This window comes from Erpetoichthys calabaricus, chromosome 1 (assembly GCF_900747795.2).
Source record: "Erpetoichthys calabaricus chromosome 1, fErpCal1.3, whole genome shotgun sequence".
Taxonomy (NCBI): domain Eukaryota; kingdom Metazoa; phylum Chordata; class Cladistia; order Polypteriformes; family Polypteridae; genus Erpetoichthys; species Erpetoichthys calabaricus.
The window spans coordinates 145,594,154-145,619,250 of NC_041394.2; the positions used below are offsets into that span (position 1 = coordinate 145,594,154).

The following is a 25,097-nucleotide window of genomic DNA, read 5'->3' on the forward strand; positions in this document are numbered from 1 at the left end:
TTAAAAATATGTTGTCAAAATTATAGTTGTTTGCAAAATTTGTTCAATAAAAAGGTTCTATATTTTGACTGCAACTGTCATGCAATGTGATTCCTTCTCTTCATTAGTGCCACCCCCTTGAAAGCTATCACTTTATTTGGCCATGCAAACCTGTATTAATACTTTTATGCACATTAAAATAGTGCTGGGCGGTATGACCAAAATTCTACAGTGGTGTGAAAAACTATTTGCCCCCTTCCTGATTTCTTATTCTTTTGCATGTTTGTCACACAAAATGTTTCTGATCATCAAACACATTTAACCATTAGTCAAATATAACACAAGTAAACACAAAATGCAGTTTGTAAATGGTGGTTTTTATTATTTAGGGAGAAAAAAAAATCCAAACCTACATGGCCCTGTGTGAAAAAGTAATTGCCCCCTGAACCTAATAACTGGTTGGGCCACCCTTAGCAGCAATAACTGCAATCAAGCGTTTGTGATAACTTGCAATGAGTCTTTTACAGTGCTCTGGAGGAATTTTGGCCCACTCATCTTTGCAAAATTGTTGTAATTCAGCTTTATTTGAGGGTTTTCTAGCATGAACCGCCTTTTTAAGGTCATGCCATAGCATCTCGATTGGATTCAGGTCAGGACTTTGACTAGGCCACTCCAAAGTCTTCATTTTGTTTTTCTTCAGCCATTCAGAGGTGGATTTGCTGGTGTGTTTTGGGTCATTGTCCTGTTGCAGCACCCAAGATCGCTTCAGCTTGAGTTGACGAACAGATGGCCGGACATTCTCCTTCAGGATTTTTTGGTAGACAGTAGAATTCATGGTTCCATCTATCACAGCAAGCCTTCCAGGTCCTGAAGCAGCAAAACAACCCCAGACCATCACACTACCACCACCATATTTTACTGTTGGTATGATGTTCTTTTTCTGAAATGCTGTGTTCCTTTTACGCCAGATGTAACGGGGACATTTGCCTTCCAAAAAGTTCAACTTTGACTCATCAGTCCACAAGGTATTTTCCCAAATGTCTTGGCAATCATTGAGATGTTTCTTAGCAAAATTGAGACGAGCCCTAATGTTCTTTTTGCTTAACAGTGGTTTGCGTCTTGGACATCTGCCATGCAGGCCGTTTTTTGCCCAGTCTCTTTCTTATGGTGGGAGTCGTGAACACTGACCTTAATTGAGGCAAGTGAGGCCAGCAGTTCTTTAGACGTTGTCCTGGGGTCTTTTGTGACCTCTCGGATGAGTCGTCTCTGCGCTCTTGGGGTAATTTTGGTCGGCCCGGCCACTCCTGGGAAGGTTCACCACTGTTCCATGTTTTTGCCATTTGTGGATAATGGCTCTCACTGTGGTTCGCTGGAGTCCCAAAGCTTTAGAAATGGCTTTATAACCTTTACCAGACTGATAGATCTCAATTACTTCTGTTCTCATTTGTTCCTGAATTTCTTTGGATCTTGGCATGATGTCTAGCTTTTGAGGTGCTTTTGGTCTACTTCTCTGTGTCAGGCAGCTCCTATTTAAGTGATTTCTTGATTGAAAACAGGTGTGGCAGTAATCAGGCCTGGGGGTGGCTACGGAAATTGAACTCAGGTGTGATACACCACAGTTAGGTTATTTTTTAACAAGGGGGCAATTACTTTTTCACACAGGGCCATGTAGGTTTGGATTTTTTTTCTCCCTAAATAATAAACACCATCATTTAAAAACTGCATTTTGTGTTTACTTGTGTTATATTTGACTAATGGTTAAATGTGTTTGATGATCAGAAACATTTTGTGTGACAAACATGCAAAAGAATAAGAAATCAGGAAGGGGGGCAAATAGTTTTTTCACACCACTGTATATCACGGTATTTTTCGAAATTATCCCGGTTTCACGGTATTGGACTGTATTTTTTTCCCCATGCATGAGTGAATGTTAACCACATTTTCCACTGCAATTACTGCAGTAGACTGGCTAAGAATAACCTATTCCACTGTTATGAGAATTGTACATTGTACAAAAAAGCATTTTAATGTGCACACAAGTATTAATACAGGTTTGCATGGCCCCATAAAGTGATAGTTTTCAAGGGGGTGACACTAATGAAGAGAAGGAATCACATTGCATGACAGTTGCAGTCAAAATATAGAACCTTTTTATTGAACAAATTTTGCAAAAACTTAAACTATGATTTTGACAACATATTTTCAACCATCCAAAGAGGCATTTAGACTTAGTAAAATATCCAGAGGTGCTTGTCAAAAGTTGTATTGAACTGAACATGTCTTAGAAAAGTAATAAATAAATATTTTTTGTGAACCAACTACACTTTGTTAATGTTAACCATCTCTGTCCACTGACACGTTAAAGTGACTTTTTCAAAAACTTTACCATCAATAAACTGCATAATATTTAAACTAATAAATAATAACAATAAAATAAAATAATAGTATTATTACTGATAGCTGCACTATTACTTCAAGACTTCAAGCCCAGGTGCATTACACAGTATTCACCAAATTAAAATAAAATAAAATAAAACAAGTGCAACTTTGTGATGACATCCTTACCAACTGTACCATCATTTAGGCAAACTGCATTAATATGAACCTTGCTTCAACCTAAGCTATATACATAAATAAAATAACTGCAACTTGCATTTACTGTATAATGCTATTTGTGGTATAGCCCTACGGAAGTGCAGTAGGGCCACGGTGAAGAAAAAAAAAATACAGTAAAGAGGGAAGAAAAAAAACAAACTACCGGTATATGTCAAGAATAAAGTCGACATGCTGACTTTATTCTCGACATTTCCACTTTAATTTGACGCTTATGTCAAGATTAAAGTCGAAATTTCCACTTTATTTTCATAGTTTACTTCATAATTAAAGTAGAATGTCATAAACTAAACTTCATCCTAAAATCAATGTTTAATTTACTCGATTTTCTCAAAGTCCGTCATAAGTTAATGCAGCACATTAAATGCTTTGTGTTGTGTTCCCCGACCCAGTTGTTAATCACTATGCTTCTTAAACTGACTTCCTCCGCACTAAGAGGAGGCAGCAATCACTGCACAGAATCCATTCACTTCATGGTATTCCTGCTCTCTAAAAATTTAGAATGCTAAGATAAATACTTGATATCATTTTCATGATGAAATGCATTAAAGCAGGTATTAAACAAGCACGGTAGTGAGGCTGTAGTGCTGCTCCCTGGCAGTAAGGGGTCCCCAGGTGTACGTTCAGTGTAGAGACCTTTATGGCAGGTGTGACGAGGCTCCAAAAAAACTGGATGTATGAATAGCTATCGCACAGGTTTAACTTAAATATTGTGTAAATGTTGGGTTTGTGATCTGGTGGTTGGAGACACAAACACAGAATTCAATGCATGTTCTTCTGAGCGGACTTTCTTTATTGCACGCGTGCTGTCTGCCTGACGTACCAAAACCCCAGTTCCTATCCTTCCTTTTTCTTTCTCCACATAACCAATCACCACACGATAAATGTCTTTGTGAAATTGAAACTAGTTATAAACTTAGCCCACGGAGTGTTCAGAACTTTAAAAATATCTTCGCTATACATGTTTAATTATGCCATCTATTCAGGGTTGCGCCCATCCCAGCAAACATTGTGTGCAAGGCAGGAATAAATTCTGAACGAGTCGCCAGCACATCGCACAGCAAAATCCCACATCCTACATGACTTTGAAAGGAAACTGAAGCACGCCGAGTAAACCGACCAGAAACAAATGCAAATTCAAAGCAGGGAACACCCAGGACTCCTTTTGCTGCAAGGCAGCAGTGTAACCTCCATGATTAATACATGCTTTAATGCATTTCATCATGAAAATGATATTAAGTATTTATCCTTGCATTCTAAATGTTCTGAGAGCAGGAATATCATGAAGTGAATGTATTCTGTGTGGCGATCGCTACAGGTGCCTCCTCAGTACAAGAGGAAGTCAGTTTAAGAAGCATGTACTCGATTTAACATGGCTCGGGGAACACTTAACACAAAGCATTTAATGTGCTATATAACTTATGACAGGGTTTGAGAAAAATCTAGTAAACTAAATATTCATTTTACGATGTTCTACTTTAATGGCAAATTACGAGAATAAAGTCAACATGTCGACTTTAATCTTGACATAAACAGCGAGAATAAAGTCAACCTGTCGTCACACTATTACACAGTACCCAGGTACATTACACAGTATTGAAAACAAATAAAACAAGTACAACTTGGCTTGCAGTATTATCCAGTAGTATAGAAACAGTGTTTACACATTTGAACATAATGGTCCACATCTGACCTTTTAAAATCAAAGCATCTCCAGATAACGGACGCGACTCCTTTTTTTCGGCAAGAGTTATTCTGTGTCATCATGTTCAACTTTATCGTCTGCTACAGCTTCAGTTTCAGTTTTGGAATGTTCTCTGTCCATTTTCAGAGTGCAATACCTACACTACCACTACCTATTTAGCGGTGTAGCAGTGAAAAAGAGCCCCCGTGCAACACCGCTGTGATTAGCGGTGTAGCAGTGAAAAAGGGCCCCACGTGAACAGTTTCCCGCTGCGTCACGTTCCGAACGACGTTTAGACAATTTATACCGGTGTTGCGATAAAACAAAAATCCATATCATAACAAAAATAAAAAACGGTTTTCGGTAAGAACCAGTATACCGCCCAGGACTACATTAAAATTTTTTTTGTACAATTCTTATGACAGTGGAATAGGTTATTCTTAGCCAGTCTATTGCAGTAATTGCAGTGGAAAATGTGGTTAACATCCACTCATGCATAAGGAAAAAAATACAGTTGAATACCATGAAACTGGTATAATTTTGATAAATACCGTGGTATAGAATTTTGGTCATACCGCCCAGCCCTACTGTATAGGCTAAAAAAATATATTGTTATTGCATGTGTGTTCCGTGTCAGCAAAGATCTATGTAAGTGTAGGATGACAGGAAATGCAAGAAATGTTGAACACATGCCTAAAAGACAAAACTTTTTCCATGTTTCAGTACTAACGAAAAAAGTTTGAGATGAAGTGTATAATGCATGAAGACTGAAGTTCAAATATCAAATAAGCACTTTCACAGAAGGTACAAATATAACAGAACAAGTGAGCTTTTATTCAAGACTATAACCGAAGAAAAAGAAATCGGGTTAGTGTGGTTTTTTTGTCGCGGCTCCTTTGGTATTACAGCGGTAAGAACTGCTGCCTCCTATTCAAAAGGTTGCAGTTTTGAGCCTTCCCATGTCTCAAAAAAAATGTTTTGAGTAATGAGCTGCTCTTATTGTTACTATTATACAATAAAAACAAATATTTGATTTGAAATTTATATACGTTGATTTATTTACTTATCTTCCTACAGCGCAAAGTCACAAGCAGACTGCAAAGCTTTTTGTGTTTGATCGACAAGGGCATGCTCACAAATTACACATGTAATGCCATGAAAAATGCCTGTTGACACTTAAGTACGCGAGCAATGGTACGAGAATTCAGTTAGATGATATGTAAATAAATCAAGGTAAATAACATTCGATCTGGCTTTTATATAAGTAACATATAAATGTTTCTTATGTAAAGACCATCACAAGATGTAATCAGAAACAGGACTCTGCACAATATGTTGTTGAGCTCTGTAAGGAGCTCTGTAAGCCGTGCTCTTTCGTAGAAGGGCAGGTGTGGGGCAGACTGACTGGCAAGATGACACCTGACCTCTTGCTGCATCCAAACAGTGCCATCTTTCCCCTTTACGACTGGTTCAGCTGCGTTGTTCTTTTATGTGAGTGGATGTTTCTTGGGGGGGGGACTCTGTTCTCTTTCTCCGATGTAGAGCCCTCATCCGAATTCACCTCTGTTATAACACGTCTTTATTTGAAAACTAACAGTGTCAGATGGGGGCGAGCGTGAGCGCGACTGAGGGAATAAAACTGAATAAAAAAAAAAAAAAAAAGCTAACCTTTACAAGTTCCATACATTTACACCGGCTGTTACAGACTTAAATCAAATGTATGTTTTTATTGTCTAATAGTAACAACAAGACCAGCTCACTACTCAAAACGTTTATTTTGGGACGCGGGAAGGATTGAACCGGTGACCTTTTGAATAGGAGGCAGCAGTTCTTACCGCTGTACTACCATAGAAGCCGCAACAAAAAGCCACACTAACCCGATTTCTTTTTCTTCGGTTATAATCTTAAATAAAAACACACTTGTTTTGTTATATTTGTACCTTTTGTGAAAGTGCTTATTTGATATTTGGACTTCAGTCTTCACGCATTATACACTTGATGTCAAAATTTTGTCATTAGTTCTAAAACATGAAAAAAGTTTGTCTTTTAGGTGTGTGTTCAACATTTCTTTTATTTCCTGTCATCCTACACTTACATTGATCTTTGTAGACATGGAACACACATGAAATGTATGTGTTCCAAATAACAATATATTTTTTAAGCCTATACAGCTCTTGGTACCTGACTCCTTGATAAACAAGGCTTGAACTGGGAGAGGTTTTTGCACTTTCTGTGGCGGTGGGAGGATGGTATAGCAGGCTGCTTGCTGCTTGGTCTTATCGACACATTTATAAGACAAAAGACGCTGACGGAGAAGTGCGAGCGAATTTAAGGTGGGCCGGATTTACGAGTTTTTCGTAAGCTTTGGTAATTCTAGTGTTAAAGATAGTTGAATAATGAACTGAGAAAAAAGAATCTGAAGAATCATCCTATTAGTGCTGGGTGATATACCGGTTCATACCAAAAAACCGTTTTTATTTTTGTTATGATATGGATTTTTCTTATACCGCAACACCGGTTTAAATAGCCTAAACAACTTTCACAAAGTGGCACAGCGGGAAACTGTTTAAGGGGGGACCTTTTTCACTGCTGCACCGCTAAACACACATGCAATCGAGTACATGCATTAGTGGAGGTATTGAACGGTGAAAATGGACAGAGCTCATTCTGAAACTGAAGCTGTAGCAGACGATAAAACTGAACATGATAAAAATTGAACATAATGACACAGAAGAACTTTTGCCGAAAAAACGAGCCATGTCTGTTGTCTGGAGATACTTTGGTTTTTAAAAGGTTGGATGTGGACCATTATGTTCATATGTGTGAATACTGTTTCTATACTGCTGGATAATACTGCAAGCCAAGTTGTACTTGTTTTATTTTTTTTCAATACTGTGTAATGTACCTGGGTACTGTATAACAGTGTGATGACATGTTGACTTTATTCTCGACATTTCCACTTGTAATCTCAACGCTTATGACGAGAATAAAGTCAACGTTGCAGCATTACATTACATCGTAAACTGAACTTCATCTTAAAATTAATTTTTAATTTACTAGATTTTCTCAAACCCTGTTTTAAGGTATGTAGCACATTAAATGCTTTGTGCTAAGTGTTCCCCGAGCCATGTTAATCGCTACGTGCTTCTTAAACTGACTTCCTCTTGCACTAAGAGGAGGCGCAGGCAGCGATCACCACACAGAATACATTAATTTCATGATATTGCTGCTCCCTGAACATTTAGAATGCTAAGATAAATACTTGATATCATTTTCATGAAGAAATGCATTAAAGCATGTATTAATCATGTGGGGGCACGGTGGCATGGAGGTTGCACTGCTGCCTCTCAGCAAGGGGGTCCCAGGTGTTCCCTGCCTTAAATTGCATGTTTTTCTGGTGGGTTTACTCGGCATGCTTCAGTTTCCTTTCAAAGTCATCTAGGATGTGAGGTTTTGTTATGCTATATTGACCCAAGTGTATGTATTGCTCATATTCACCCTGCGATGTGCTGGCGACTCGTTCAGGGATGGGCGCAACCCTGAATGGATGGCATAATTAAACATGTATAATGAAGATTTTTTTGTTACGTCAGACAGACAGCATGCATGCAATAAAGAAAGTCTGCTCAGAAGAACTCTGACGTAGGCTACCAAAACCCCAGTTCCTATCCTTCCTTTTTCTTTCACCACATAACCAATCACCACACGATAAACGTCTTTGTAAAATTTAAACTAGTTATAAACTTAGCCCACGGAGTGTTCAGAACTTTAAAAATATCTTCGTTATACATGTTTAATTATGCCATCCATTCAGAGTTGCGCCCATCTCTGAACAAGACGCCAGCACATCGAAGGATGAATACAAGCAAAACATACACTAGCAGGGTCAATATAGCACAACAAAACCCCACATCCTACATGACTTTGAAAGGAAACTGAAGCGCCAAGTAAACCCACCAGAAAAACATGCAAATGCAAGGTGGGCACGCCGCCGTGCCCCCATATGATTAATGCATGCTTTAATGCATTTCACCATGAAAATTATATTTAGTTTATTTTAGCATTCTAAATGTTCAGAGAGAAGGAAGATCATGAAGTGAATGTATTCTTGACTACAGATCGCTGCCAGCGCCTCCTCTTAGTGCAAGAAGAAGTCAGTTTAAGAATCACTTAACACAAAGCATTTAATGTGCTATATAACTTATAACGGGGTTTGAGAAAATCTAGTAAATTAAATATTCATTTTATGATGAAGTTTAGTTTACAATGTTCTACTTTAATGACAAATTACGAGAATAAAGTCAACATGTCGTCACACTATTACACAGTACCCAGGTACATTGCACTGTATTGAAAACAAATAAAACAAGTACAACTTGGCTTGTAGTATTATCCAGTAGTATAGAAACAGTATTTACACATCTGACCTTTTAAAACTAAAGAATCTCCAGGCTCTCTGTCCATTTTCACCGCGCAGCATTCCTATGCTACCGCCCACTATTTGGTGGTGTAGCAGTGAAAAAGAGCCCTAGTGCAACAAATCTGTGTTTAGCGGTGTAGCAGTGAAAAAGGTCCCCACTTGAACAGTTTCCCGCTGCGCCACGTTCCGAACGTCGTTTAGGCAATTTAAACCGGTGTTGCGGTATAAGAAAAATCCATATCATAAAAAAAAATAAAAAACGGTTTTCGGTATGAACCGGTATACCGCCCAGCACTAGTATGTGTTCATTCATTCACCCTGCAATGGGGTTATGCCCTGACCAGGGAGGTTTCTTTCCTGATGCTTCCCTGCAGCCTAGCTCTGGATAAGCAAATATGGTAAATGGGTGGTTTGATGAAAAAGAAATTGAATGTAAACAAGAACATCATGCAGTTTCTACAAAAATGAATTAAATACATATACTTATAAACCGGAAAGTTTGTTGAAATGTGCTGCTTTTTTTAAAAAAAAAAAAAAACAACAACAAAAAAAAAGGATAAATGAGCTGGAACGATGTTTATGTTAACCATTGTATTTAAAAGTTGAAGATACTGATAACTTGCTAATTTGCATTCAGAAGTAAAAGTCAGTGGTTTAATTTTTAGCAATAGCAAAGTCTTGGAATGAAGGCTAAGTACTCACATCTTTAAGCTAATTTCATGCATATATCTGGAGTTATTCTGAGCAGTGAAAGAAAATGGAACTTGTGCTTTTGTTTTGTATTTTTTTCTTTAGTGACTAATATAGACTCAGTATTATAGAAAACATAATACAACTTCAGTATAAGAAAAGACTAAAGATACATTAATCCTATGTTTGTTAAACCTGCAGCTGATAAAAAAAAAAAAATTTCCCCAAAATTTCTGATATTAATTTTTTAATACAGTGTTTTAAAACTGTACACACATTGCTTGTCAGAGTTGGTTCTTTACTTTTAGTCAGTACTACCAGTATACATTCCTGCCCTAGTGACTCTGAACTGTATTAACTGGTTTGACAATGTTATATCATGTTAATGGTTTCTAATCAAACATTTGTGTATAACCTTGAAACAGGTTTATGGCAACAAATGATCTCATGTCTGAGCTTCAGAAAGATTCCATTAAACTGGATGATGACAGTGAGCGCAAAGTAGTAAAAATGATTTTAAAGCTACTGGAAGATAAGAATGGTGAAGTGCAGAACCTGGCTGTCAAATGGTAAGTAGAGAGTTTTGTTCAGTTTCTTAACTTAGTGAAATTTGAAATTGGATTTATCAAAGTGATTACTTTAGTGAGGTGCTGGTAAGCAGTTTGTTTTCTAGAAATCTTATGAATTGGAGTGATGAGCACCGTCATATCTTAACTGTTTTATAATAAGTATGAGTGTGTTATGTGTAGTCCTAAGTTGATAATCTGTTGTATGATATGTTCTTGAGATGGATGTTCTCAAAAATTCTTTTGACTTTTATAAAAAATAAATTTTATCACAGCAAGCCATTCTCTAGAAGTAATATATTGTACAATTTAATTACTTTTTTATTTATATTTGATTTATTGTAAAAAGTTAGTTGGGGTCTACTATTATTATTTTTAAAGTATGTGCCAATTAGAAAACTGGTATCCAGGGGACAGCAAGCAACATTTTGGGATCATTGAGAGGAATAGAATACAGGTAAAAAAAAAAAAATAAATTTTTTGGGTCACTTGAAAATATATGATGGTAGGAAGGATATGTATAAGCCTAGATATAAAATATTGATTTTCCGATTGATCATTTTTTCTTTTAACAATTTGATAACAATTTTTAAAGTCAACATCAAATTTTTGAATTTTTGCTCTTGTCCGTATTTGACTTCTGAGCCAGTAGATGTCACTAATGCGCCTGTTAAGACACTCCTTGGAAAAAGCACTTTACTACTTTGTATAAAATGTTGTGTCCTCCACAACTGAAATTAGCACCTACACTTAAATCAGATATGTGGACTTACTCTGGATTGAAACAATGCGTCAGTAAAAGGACAACTGAATAAAAGGAAAGCCATATGCAAGCTGTGCAACTCAGAAGTTAAGTATTGTAATGCAACAAATCTGAGAAATCATTTATCCCAATGTCACCCATAAACGTAATCTCAGTTGACATCCAAGTGAGTAGAAACAGTCTGCATTTAGCTCTGTACTTCAGTTTAATTCGCCTCATGCCCAAAAAATAACAATCTAATAGCAGTTTTATCTATAAAGATATGAGACTCTACAGTGTTGTTGAAAATGAGTGCTTTTGACAAATGATACAGGTTTTGAAACTGTGGCATTCTATATTAACATGGTAGCAAATGAGTGAAGTTATAGTACTTGGGCTTTATAGAAATCCTAAGGAAAGCATCACCACTTCTCTTATGTCATTACATTAAAAGTGACTGGGCACCTGTAGTGGATGTATTGCAGAGAAGAGCACAGAATGCTAGTTATACTGGGAGCAACCTCACTGCTGAGATGGTTGATTGTTGTTTCAAAAACCTTTCTATCATTTCCAATGCACTGTTGTATTGTGGGACTGCATCAGTCCCAGGTTTATGTGTTGGGTAGTCCAATAAATGTTACTTCTCTTTATGCAAATGGCTAACTGTACTGCTAAGGAGGAAAAAAAACTGCAACATGTTTCAACAAGCCAAACAAATGGACAATTGTTGCAATTTTCATAGCAGCCTGTGATACCAAAGTAAATGTGTACACAAAACAGATAAAGAGAGGTAGCTATGTAAGCTGTACTGCACAGATCATGGTAGCGCTGTTGTCAGTCAGGATGGCTGGTTCTTTCTTTTATGTTCCTTTCATCCAATGCCGCTGTCAACATACCTCAAATCTAGATCCTAATTTTAAAATGCTTCCTATTTGTCAGAGGAGAAACTGTGAGAGGACATTTTCGAGACTGATTAATGTGACTGGAACACTTGAGTAACTGAAGATATGTGTAACCTATAGAATTATAGAAAGACACGAGTCTTCCTTTTTAATTAATTCAAGATTATTTTAAATGCCCAGTATGGAAATAAATTTGGCTAACAGTTTAGTTGAAGGGTGTCTACATGGAGATTCATAACACATGAATAGATTACTGAATAACCTATTTATTATTTAAGAAGCAATATTTGATTATTTTATAGTAATATTATTCACAAGATGATACAGATGCTTTATAAAGTACTGACCATGTCAGGTCCCCAAACTTTTGTTTCAGGCCCTTTTCACTTTTTTGGTATTTTGTACCTGTGAATGATGGAAATAAAATGTAATCTTGCTTAAAATATTAAAGAAATGTGTCATCTTCAACTTTATGCCTTTTGGTAAGGAGTTCATCATCTTCTCATTCAGTAACAGACATATTAAGCAAGAATGCCCAAACTTTTGCATGCTACTGTAAGCATTTACATCCCTGACTGGTACTTCTCCATTGTTATGGCAATGGAGAATGCCACAACTACTGCTGATGTGTTTCTCCCTTTCGTTATTGTGACTTGCACACTTCAGCTTCTTTTAGTCCTGTTCATTACTCACTGTCCCTTCCAACTCTTGCAGCGTACTCTGGCTCCCATATTTAATCCTTTCATCTCTTTGCATAGAGAGCCACACTCTCCTGTAAAAGTCATTGGTTGCTGGGAGGCCAGTTACATCAGGACGGGGGTTTTCCCCCACTTTCCTTGCCTGGTGAATGAATTTCACTGCATATGTTATGAAAAATATAACATCATAAGGATAGGCTCCTTCTGCCGGCATGATCATGCCCAGGATAATTGGGTTAGGAAAATGGATGATGAATGAAAAATAATGACAACCTGCATTAATCTGTGGATCAGTCAATATAAGCTGACCTTCCATTACGTAGATGTGCGTCTTTAGGGGACCAGTTTAACAAGGGCATACCTGCCAAATTTGCAAAAGAATTCCAACTTGTGCGCAGCCACAGTGAGAGATTATTTTAAGGACAGTGAGCTACCGAAAACAGTGCGAAACCATGGGCACTTGAAGTCTGTGAGCACAGCAACAGTGTGGTGCTACAAAGATACCTACACTCCTCTCATTCAAATTTTGCATGCGATGCAATGATCAGGCTGCTTTCCCTCAACTACAGCACACTTCTGCTAAACTTAGCAAGGCACAGGAATCTAGCATGCCCCCTGCTGAGAATCTGAGTCCCTAACAGGTTACCTTTGGGCATGTATGATTTATAAAACAAACAAAATAAAACTGTTGAAGTTTGTCACTTTGATTGAAATTGATCATGGGGACGATGATAGAACACTGCACACCACATTTCAAAAAGAAAATTAGACATCATATTCAGAAATATTTTGTCTTCAAGACAGGAGAATTTTGTTGCTTATTACTATAAAAAAGCCAAAACTCACACACACAGAATGTTGTTAATGCCACGTTTTTCCCCATTATGGAGGTAGTTTATAAATAGCTACATGTATGCTTTGTAAGTGCATTGTTGTGGTCGATGCAACTCTTAATTGTTCAACTTATAGTGTCATGATGTTATAAGAGGAGACAAAATAAGGGCGTGATGAATCACTTTTTAATTTCATGTCATACATGGTACATAAAAAGAAACGGAAGCTTCCCATATAGTCTGATTATGAAACTCCTCCAAAGATGTGCTTTTAAGCATCCATCTTTTTTTCTAACCAGTTCATATAGTTTTCATGAGGGAAATGCCGCATGCACCATTCACTGTTATGCAGATAGGATTGTCTGTGCTGGTAGTGCAAACTGCTTTAGCATTTTAAAGTTTAGGCAAGTTTCTAAATGTGGCTATTTGGCTTGCCTACACTAGTGAAGAAATGAGCAGCTCCATTTGTTAATACCAAAATACAATTTATTTAGGGCTACAAAGCACTGTGATTATGCCAGTTAGCAGGACAGGCAAAATGACATTTTATTGCTAATTATGAATACAGTACACCCCCAAAAATCGCAGGGGCTACGTTCCTAGAGCATCCGCGAATTGTGAAAAACCGCGACTTTTGGATGCGGTTAAAAGATACCTTTTAAATGCCTATTTTTATAGTTTCACCCTAAATACAATATGCCCCCAAAGCACTTTCATTTCGTTGCAAACTCAGCTTAATACATTACCTAAAAAATTACCTTAATACATTACCTAAAAACAGAATGTAAAGGTAAACCTGTCTACTGTACAGTACTGTACTGCTATGTCTCCTGCAGTGCTAGAATGTAAAATACCAATGTTACCACTATATGTACTGTAATTCATGCAAGCGCATTTTCTTTGGTATGCGCTGTCATTTTCCTTGTTATAAGTAAATACATAATTTCATTTCATTAAAATACAGTAAAATGTATGGGTACTCGCCAATGATGAATGATATTGATGATGATGAAGTAGCTTTAAAACTTTAGTAGATTTAAAACTCCTCGGGTGGCGCCTCTTCTTCAGGCGCTTCAGGAGGAGTCGTATCTTTGTATGGGTCTTCTTCTGGTAGGGTTTCGTGCTGGCTTTTCTTTATAGGTTTCAGGAACATTGTGATAGGAAGTTGCTACATTGTCTCCTGTATAGAACTGCTGGTACAATTTCCGTGCTTTCTCACGGATGATGTTACCGTCTTCCTGCAGTCGGTGACCAACAGTGCCAAGGCAGGTTCCATCCTGATGATATTTTTATTCCTTAGTCTTTTCCTTTTTGGCACTATCATAGAAACTTACAGATACGGTACTCCAGTTCGCTGCTTTGTTCTTCTTTATGTAGCATACGGTGCTTTCATTAATGCCATAGTGGCTCGCTACTGCAGCATATCTTTTTAGTTCCCGGAGCAAATCAACCTTCTCCTGGAGTGTTTTAAACTTCTTCTGGCGCTTAGGCTCAGTTCCTGAAGCCTTAGAAGGTTCAGAGCGGTTTGACGACATCGTGTGCGTTTAAAAATAACAAAACAGTAACAAAATGGAAAACACTAGGACACTCAGCTGGAGACGCGTCACAAAGCAGCAGCCAGTCATCAGCAAGGAAAAATGAATAACGCTCTCGGATTGGCTACTTTCACCATCCCAAACCGCGTTTCCCTCGGCGGTGGTAAACCCACTCATCAGGAGACTCGTCACATGGCAGCAGTCAATCAGCAGCAAGGAGAAATGAATAATGCTCTTGGATTGGCTACTTTCACCATCCCAAACCGCGTTTCCCTCAGCGGTTGCACAGTATTGCCACGAAAAAAGCCATAAAAAATTGCGGAGGATATTTGCGCTTTCCGCTAACAATTAATGGTTAGGTTCTAAGAAAAAATCCGCAAACGATGTAGTCCGCGAACCCTGAACCGCGACTTCGCGGGGGTTTACTGTATATAAATGCTAAATTTTTGTCATTCGTTTGGTTTTTGAAACCAAACTAATGTTCATTCGTATAATCCCTAAAATGTTACAAACCTAGAGAAAGCAAATGTCATGTATTTGAAAGGAATGTTGTTGAGTGTAATGCATCCTACCAGTTACATTGCAGATCTAGTTAATATTCTAATATTTTGTACTAGAAAACAGACTAAGCAATAACAAACTCCAGTTAATTATATGTGAAATTTTGAAAATATATCTTTATCTGAAATAACACATTAATTTATAGTTGTCAAGTTTGATTTCTTGCAAGAAGTTAAAGTTTGCACTAACGTAAGAAACATAATAAAAAAAGAGACAGGAGATAGATTTGGAAAATTTAAAGTTCTAGGATTTTGTGAAATTTTACTCATTAGTGTTTTTTTTTAAAAAAACAGCTAATGATTGCGCAAAAAAAAAAAAAAAAAAAAAAAAAGATTAATTTTTCATTGTGTAACACATACATCGTGATTCTGGTACACTACCTGAAACCATGCTTAAAACTATACTTTAAAACAAAAACACATCTAATTTTCTCACATGTACAGCTCACACATTACACGATTATCAACATATACAAAAAATGTTTTTTTTTTTTTTTAAATATTGCACAACCTAAGATAATAAATAATGACAAATATGGTAGCTCACAATTATGTCTATAAGGTGTGTGATTTCAGTACAGAATTTAGTGTAGTAATCACTTTAGGGTAGAAACTGTTCATCAGTCTTTTGGTACAAGCTCTATTGGACCTACAGTATATGTCTTTACTGAGGGGAGAAGTTCAGACAGTTCGTGAGATGGGTGTTGCATGTCCTTTATGATATGGATGTCTTCTGCAGACACTGAGGACTGTAGATGTCTTCCAAGGTAGGCAAAAGTGTGCTGGTAATTTTCATTACTGTTTTTATGATTCTCTTCAGTTCCTTTTTGTTAGCTGCTAAGCTGCTGCCATACCACACAAATATCCCATGAGTCAGGACACTCTTAATGGAGCAAAGATGGAAAGACACCAGAAGTTATTGTGACAGACTGACCTTCCCGAGATTTCTCAGGAAGTAAAGTCGCAATTGTGCTTTTTTTCACCTGTGTGTTTGTGTTTATAGTCCATGTGAGATCTTCTGAGATGTAGGAACCTAAAACTAGAGACTCTCTCCACTTTCACTGTTTATATACAGTGGCCGATGGTCATCCTGCTTCTTCCTGAAATAAACGATCAGTTCTTTAGTTTTTTTTTTTTCCATGTTAAATATCAGGTTATTCTCTATACACCAGTCCCCGTAGGCAGACTCGTCTCCATCATTGATCTGCCCCACTATGTTGTATTGTCCTCAAATTTAATAGCATTGGTGTTGAGGGCTGGTATGCAGTCTTGTGTATACAGAGAGTAAAAGAAAGGGCTCAATACACAGCCTTGTGGTGCTCCTATGCTGAGTGACAGAGTGGTGGGGAGTCATCCTGACTGACTTTGTCCAGTTTGTTAAAAAGTCCTACATGCAATGGCAGATGTTATGTTGGAGGCCTAGGTCAGTCATTTGAAAAAGTAGTCTGCTGGGCATGATGGTATTAAAAGCAGACCAGGTGGAGCAGTACAGTGTAGAGTATAGCGGAAAGGACATTGTCCATTAACCTATTGGATCTATATGTGTATTGGTGAGGGGCTAGAGTGGGTGGGAGAGCAGCCTTGATATACTCGAGGACCAGTCTTTTCAGACACTTCATGATTACTGGCGTTAATGATACTGGCCTGTAATCATTGAGGTAGGTTATTTTAATCTGCTTTGGAACTGGTGTTATGGTAGATATCTTCTTGCAGGTAGGGATAGTGCACTGTGATAGAGATCAGTAGAAGATATTTGCAAATAACTCCGCCAACTCCACAGCACAGTTTCTGAGAATCCATCCTGGGACACCATCTGGGCCAGCTGCTTTCCGTACATTGATATTCCGGAATGTGCATACAGCATCAACAAACTAGAGAGAGTACCTGGCTGTTGGTGTCTGGAGTTCCCGGTGTGTCCTCCCCATGTCGTCTGAAGAAGTGGTTAAGCTGCTCTGCCAGTGAGGAGCTGGTGCTATTGGTAGCTGGGTTGGTATAACTGTTTTGTTTAGTGATGTTATGTATAACTTGTCTTGTATGGTGGGGGTCTGAGTTGTCAAAATAATGCTCAATTTTCCGCTTGTAGGCTGATTTGGCATCTATAATTCCCCCTTCTGCCTCGTCCTGGCAACGTTGTACTGCTGTTTTCAACCAAAGTGGAAAGCTTTATGAGTCTTTCGCAAGAGTCTTACATCTGTTGTCATCCATGGCTTATTGTTGAAGAAAGCACAGATGTGTTTTTTATAGTGACTTTGTTGATGCAGCTCTTTATGTAAAACAGTACAACAGAGGTGTATATATCAATATTGTCATCTTCAGATACAGTCCTGTCAGTGCTACTGAAGCAGCCCTGGAGCTGCTCAGAAGCTCCCTCTGGCCACACCTGTATGTGTCTTACAGTTACTGTAAACAAAGAGATGTGGTCAGACTGGCCCAGATGTGGCAGAGGTAATGCTGTACACATGGTCAAGTGTGTTTTGTTTTTTTTTGTTTTTTTTTTTGTTTTTTTCCTCTCGTGCAACATTGGACATGTTGATAGAATTTGGGGAGCGTAGCCTTTAAATCTGCCTGGTTAAAACCACCTGCTATTACAAACATTCCTTTTGAGTGGGAATTCTGTTTGCTAATGGCAGTTTACAATTGCCTTGGGCTTTTTGCTGTGTTAGCATTTGGAGGTATGTATACAGTGGTAACTATAATAACTAAGTTCTTTTGGCAAATAGAATGGATGCCATTTTATTGACCCACATTCCAAGTCTAGAGAGCAGTGAGTATCAATAATCTTAGCATTTGTACACCATTTGTTTGTGTATACACGCAGTCCTCACCCCTGCTCTTACCGAAGTCTGTAGTCCTGTCGGCTCATTATGTTACATGGCCCTCTAGCTTAATAGCCTTATCCTGAATCATCGGGTTGAGTTGCATATCCATAATGACCATAATGCACCAATTATTACAAATCTGAGTGATTTTTCTGACAAACTAGATTTTGCAAGCACGTTACAAAAACAGCTTTAAAGAGGTTGTTTAAGTTATTCTAAATTATCTTGGAATTCACTAATTCAACAGAACACATATATTAATACTTGATTTTTTTATGTTTAGTAAGTAATGCTTTTTGCATCTACTGGTGAGAAAATGTCAAAGAATAAATTCTAATGTGTACATGGTAAAATAAATTAGGTGGTTCATGTTAATATCATCCTTTATAAACACTATGCTGAAGTCCCATAAAGATTTTTAAAATTCCCACCATTTCTTGTTACACTAAAGAAATTCCCCCATGTTCATCACACATTAGAATTCAAGCCCTGCATTGTAATTTGATATTTATCAATGCCAATACTAGTTTACTTAAATGAGAGTTGGGTAACCTCTCGATGGATATACCACTATTTTAAAGCTGCTGTTATAACTGTAGCAGTGTGGCATAGTTTTTGGCAGGCAGTGTGGTATAGTGGTTAAGGCTTTGGACATCAATCCCTGTGGTTGTTGGTTCAAATTCTGCTACCGACAATGTGTGACCATGAGCAGGTCTTTTCACTTGTCAGTGCTCCAAATGGAAAAACAAAAGAAAAAGAATCAGTTATGTCTGAAATGTTGTTAAGTCACCTTGGATAAAGGTCTCCGGCAAATAAGTAAACAAATTAGTATTAATATATATTGCAGAAAAAGACACAATGTTGTTCGCTTTAATAAGGAAGGTATACTTTAAATAAAAAGTGGTTGAATGGGATTTCTGTTTTTGCTGTAGTATCAAAAAGGTATTGAGTATCGTGGAATTTCACCTGGTTTTGGTATCGAAAGTTACAATTCTGGTATTGTGACATCCGTGTGTGTGTGTGTGTGTGTGTGTGTATGTATATATATATATATATATATATATATATATATATATATATATATATATATATATATATATACAGTGGACCCTTGACTTACGAACTCAATTCGTTCGCGAGGGCTGGTTGTAACTCAAGTTGGTTGTAAGTCAAGACTATTTTTCCCATAAGAAATAATGGAAATACCCATAATGCGTTCCGAACCTCCCACTGCAACACTTACTTAACCTTTTCATAATAAAAAAGGATTGTATAATGTGCATAATTTACCAAAACACCAATAATTTTTCTAATGTACTAACCAAAAAGTAATAAAAAGTGCCTAGCCTACCAGAAACAACAATTTCATACTGTACTCACCATTTAATTTGACATCTTTGGGCTGCAGGAAGGGAGGAGGATGATAATGAAACTGATGGCTTTTTAAAGGCTTTCTTTAACTTGCGCTCAGGCATTTGCAATCATTTCAATAGCTTCTTTTGCGTTAATTTTAATCTCCTCCTGCCTACAAGTTATTCTGACGAGAATTTTTCTCAGCATTTCCTTGCGATGATACAAGGAACTGTTTCTGAACTCTTCTGAGACCCCCCCCCCCCCCACTCAATGGGAACGAAATGCTGAAGTGCTCCTGAAGCGCGATTGCCGCAACTGTGGAAGCTTGCTTGTCCATTGCCAGGCAGGGATATCACATGCATATCACCCATCAATATCTTTTCTGTTTGCTTTGGCTGAGAGACTCAGCACAGCTTTAAGCCGGCTGTTGCCCCAGCAACAGATAAACAGTCTTCCATACGGAGTTTGGACTTTGGCATGTCTTCTAGTTGGGGGAGGTCCTAAGAGAGTTTACAAACCTGACATTTTATTGAATTAGTGCCACATTAATACGAATGTTTCTGTTTGTTTACAATCGCGCAAGCGGATACACGTGACCGCATTCAGGTCGTAACGCAAGATGTTGGTCATAAATCAAAATAAAAATTTTGGTCGTAAATCAAGTTGTTCGCATGTCAAGCCGGTCGTATATCAAGGGTCGACTGTGTATGTGTATATATATATATATATATATATATATATATATATATATATATATATATATATATATAATATAAAAAATACATACACACAGGTCCATAAATATTTGGACAGAGACAACTTTTTTCTAATTTTGGTTCTGTACATTATCGCAATGAATTTTAAATGAAACAGCTCAGATGCAGTTAAAGTGCAGACTTTCAGCTTTTATTCAGTGGGGTGAACAAAACGATTGCATAAAAATGTGAGGCAACTAAAGCAATTTTTTTTTAACACAATCCCTTCATTTCAGGGGCACAAAAGTAATTGGACAAATTAAATAACTGGAAATAAAATGTTCATTTCTAATACTTGGTTGAAAACCCTTTGCTGGCAATGACAGCCTGAAGTCTTGAACTCCATCACCAGAATGCTGGGTTTCCTCCTTTTTAATGCTCTGCCAGGCCTTTACTGCAGCGGCTTTCAGTTGCTGTTTGTTTGTGGGCCTTTCTGTCTGAAGTTTAGTCTTCAACAAGTAAAATGCATGCTCAATTGGGTTAAGATCAGGTGACTGACTTGGCCGTTCAAGAATTTTCCACTTCTTTGCTTTAATAAACTCCTGGGTTGCTTTGGCTGTATGTTTTGGGTCATTGTCCATCTGTATCATGAAATGCCGCCCAATCAATTTGACTGCATATTACTGGATTTGAGCAGACAGTATGTCTCTGAACACCTCAGAATTCATTCGGCTGCTTCTGTCCTGTGTCACATCATCAATAAACACTAGTGTCCTAGTGCCACTGGCAGCCATGCACGCCCAAGCCATCACACTGCCTCCACCGTGTTTTACAGATGATGTGGTATGCGTTGGATAATGAGCTGTTCCACGCGTTCTCCATACTTTTTTCTTGCCATCATTCTGGTAGAGGTTGATCTTGGTTTCATCTGTCCAAAGAATGTTTTTCCAGAACTGTGCTGGCTTTTTTAGATGTTCTTTAGCAAAGTCCAATCTAGCCTTTCTATTCTTGAGGCTTATGAGTGGCTTGCACCTTGCAGTGCACCCTCTGCATTTACTTTCATGCAGTGTTCTCTTTATGGTAGACTTGGATATCGATACGCCTACCCACTGGAGAGTGTTGTTCACTTGGTTGGCTGTTGTGAAAGGGTTTCTCTTCACCATGGAAATGATTCTGCGATCATCCACCACTGTTGTCTTCCGTGGACGTCCAGGTCTTTTTGCATTGCTGAGTTCACCAGTGCTTGCTTTCTTTCTCAGGATGCACCAAACTGTAGATTTTGCCACTCGTAATATTGTAGCAATTTCTCTGATGGGTTTTTTCTGTTTTCGCAGCTTAAGGATGGCTTCTTTCACCTGCATGGAGAGCTCCTTTGACCGCATGTTGTCTGTTCACAGCAAAATCTTCCACATGCAAGCACCACACCTCAAATCAACTCCAGGCCTTTTATCTGCTTATTTGATAATGACATAACGACGGACTTGCCCACACCTGCCCATGAAATAGCCTTTGAGTCAATTGTCCAATTACTTTTGAGCCCCTGAAATGAAGGGATTGTGTTAAAAAAAATGCTTTAGTTGCCTCCCATTTTTATGCAATCGTTTTGTTCACCCCACTGAATTAAAGCTGAAAGTCTGCACTTCAACTGCATCTGAGTTGTTTCATTTAAAATTCATTGTGGTAATGTACAGAACCAAAATTAGATAAAAGTTGCCTCTGTCCAAATATTTATGGACCTAACTGTATATATATTGTGAGACATGCCCAGACACCATCAGACTGACACCACATCTTTATAAAAGTACACACATTTATTCACAGTTCTTCTTACACAACACAGACCCGCACAACACACTGTGCTTCCAGCACCAATCACCCCTACTCTGGGCTTCTCTGTAAATGTCCGTGGGCCACCTTTCCTCTCTCCATGGGAGCCTCGTCCTGCTCCCACTCCCGACTCTAGCTCCCCGATTGTAGGGAGGTGGCTCCTTTTATTCTTACCCGGACGTGCTCCAGGTGCCTGATGACATTCTTCCGGCAGCACTTCTTGGTGTGGCGGAAGTGCTGCCCTTGCACCTGGAAGTACTCCGGGCGTCCCTGGAAGGCTCCTCATCAACCTTCTCGGGTGTGGCGGAAGTGAATGCCTTCTAGGCTCTCTGAAGCTTGGGGTGCCCCCTGGCGGTGGCCACGGACCCCAATGGGCTTGAGCCTCCTTGCTCATCTCCTGTGGTCCTCTCCCGATCCAGGGCGGTTCCCCCCTCGTGGCCCGGAGGACGAACATGGCACCTCCCAGTCTTTCCAGGCGTCCCGGCTGGGTCTGTCCCCCAGCCGCTTGTGACTATATAATATATATACAGGTGCTGGTCATAAAATTAGAATATCGTGACAAAGTTGATTTATTTCAGTAATTCCATTCAAAAAGTGAAACTTGTATATTAGATTCATTCATTACACATATACTGATATATTTCAAATGTTTATTTCTTTTAATGTTGATGATTATAACTGACAACTAATGAAAGTCCTAAATTCAGTATCTCGGAAAATTAGAATATCAATTAAGACCAATGCAAAAAAAGGATTTTTAGAAATGTTGGCCAACTGAAAGGTATGAACATGAAAAGTATGAGCATGTACAGCACTCAATATTTAGTTGGGGCTCCTTTGGCCTGGATTACTGCAGCAATGCGGCATGGAGTCGATCAGTCTGTGGCACTGCTCAGGTGTTATGAGAGCCCATGTTGCTCTGATAATGGCCTTCAGCTCTTCTGAATTGTTGGGTCTGGCATATTGCATCTTCCTCTTCACAATACCCCATAGATTTTCTATGGGGTTAAGGTCAGGCGAGTTTGCTGGCCAATCAAGAACAGGGATACCATGGTCCTTAAACCAGGTACTGGTAGCTTTGGCACTATGTGCAGGTGCCAGGTCCTGTTGGAAAATGAAATCTGCATCTCCGTAAAGTTCGTCAGCAGCAGGAAGCATGAAGTGCTCTAAAACTTCCTGGTAGACGGCTGCATTGACCGTGGACCTCAGAAAACACAATGGACCAACACCAGCAGATGACATGGCACCCCAAACCATCACTGACTGTGGAAACTTTACACTGGACCTCACGCAACGTGGATTCTGTGCCTCTCCTCTCTTCCTCCAGACTCTGGGACCTTGATTTCCAAAGGAAATGCAAAATTTACTTTCATCAGAGAACATAACGGAGTGGCGGAGTGGTGGCTCTGAGGCTAAGGATCTGTACTGGCAATCGGAAGGTTGCCGGTTCGAATCCCGTAAAATGCCAATAGGGACTCCGCTCTGTTGGGCCCTTCAGCAAGGTCCTTAACCTGCAATTGCTGAGCGCTTTGAGTAGTGAGAAAAGCGCTATATAAATGCAAAGAATTATTATTTATTATTATAACTTTGGACCACTCAGTGGCAGTCCAGTCCTTTTTGTCTTTAGCCCAGGCGAGATGCTTCTGACGCTGTCTCTTGTTCAAGAGTGGCTTGACACAAGGAATGCGACAGCTGAAACCCATGTCTTGCATACGTCTGTGCGTGGTGGTTCTTGAAGCACTGACTCCAGCTGCAGTCCACTCTTTGTGAATCTCCCCCACATTTTTGAATGGGTTTTGTTTCACAATCCTCTCCAGGGTGCGGTTATCCCTATTGCTTGTACACTTTTTTCTACTACATCTTGTCCTTCCCTTCGCCTCTCTATTAATGTGCTTGGACACAGAGCTCTGTGAACAGCCAGCCTCTTTAGCAATGACCTTTTGTGTCTTGCCCTCCTTGAGCAAGGCGTCAATGGTCGTCTTTTGGCTGTCAAGTCAGCAGTCTTCCCCATGATTGTGTAGCCTACAGAACTAGACTGAGAGACCATTTAAAGGCTTTTGCAGGTGTTTTGAGTTAATTAGCTGATTAGAGTGTGGCACCAGGAGTCTTCAATATTGAACCTTTTCACACTATTCTAATTTTCCGAGATACTGAATTTGGGACTTTCATTAGTTGTCAGTTATAATCATCAACATTAAAAGAAATAAACATTTGAAATACATCAGTCTGTGTGTAATGAATGAATCTAATATACAAGTTTCACTTTTTGAATGGAATTACTGAAATAAATCAACTTTGTCATGATATTCTAATTTTAGGACCAGCACCTGTATATAATTTTACTGCTTGTACAGCCATGATCCTATAATGGTTAAGGCTAGTTTTGAAAATACAGTTAGATACATTGGGCATGAAGGTTGTGTATGGTGACTTAAGTATTCCCTCATTGCTTTAAACACATCAGTGGTAATTAGCCAAAAACATCCCTTGGTTTGAGGGTCTGCACCATAATGAATAACTAGGTTGACCAGTTTACCAGTGTAGGTGAATCATAGAAATATCTGGTTATCAAGCCAGCAGTGATGAATTTCGAAAACGCGTTAAGCACAGCACAGGAAATGGTAAATAATATTCGTTATTTATTTAAATCTGTGCCAGCAGCGGCACCCTGCTATGTGTGAAAGCACTGACTTGTTCAAGAATCAGACATTTCTGCACATTCACAAGTCAGTGAACATTATTGTTTCCTAAAGCAGTGCTTTCCAAACTTTTCCATGATATAACCCCCGAACTTTATTATACATTCTGCTTCATGCCCTTAGCTTTATGGGAGGAATCTACCTAAGGAAATGTTTAAGAGCAAGGGACAAAGTACAAAAAGTGGATGAGAATATTTATTTTAGTGGTTTGTCTTTTAAATATCTATGTTCAGAGCTCTTTGGTGTGAGAAAATTAGTTACTATTATTATTTTACTGCACTTGCAGTATATTTCTTTCTTGATTAGATCTTGTTATAGGATTGAAAATATTGTTTATAGAACAAAGCATGCACATTAATATGGTTAAAGGTAAAATTGAACTCTTCTAGAAAAGTAGCATTGTTTGACACCGTTTCATGAAGTTTACTGTCAGCCTTTTAACAAAAGTGTTCTCCTAAAATGAAAATAATGCATGCAAACGG

At 38.4% G+C, this 25,097-nt stretch overlaps 1 protein-coding gene across 1 annotated transcript in view; it reads left to right on the plus strand.

The window, feature by feature from the left end:
• Positions 1 to 25,097, plus strand: part of cand1 (cullin-associated and neddylation-dissociated 1) — a 95,046-nt gene that overhangs the window by 10,428 nt on the left and 59,521 nt on the right. The window contains exon 2 of the mRNA XM_028806955.2: positions 9,812 to 9,955. Coding sequence (XP_028662788.1) covers positions 9,812 to 9,955 — 144 coding nt within the window. The remainder of the gene's footprint in view (positions 1 to 9,811; positions 9,956 to 25,097) is intronic.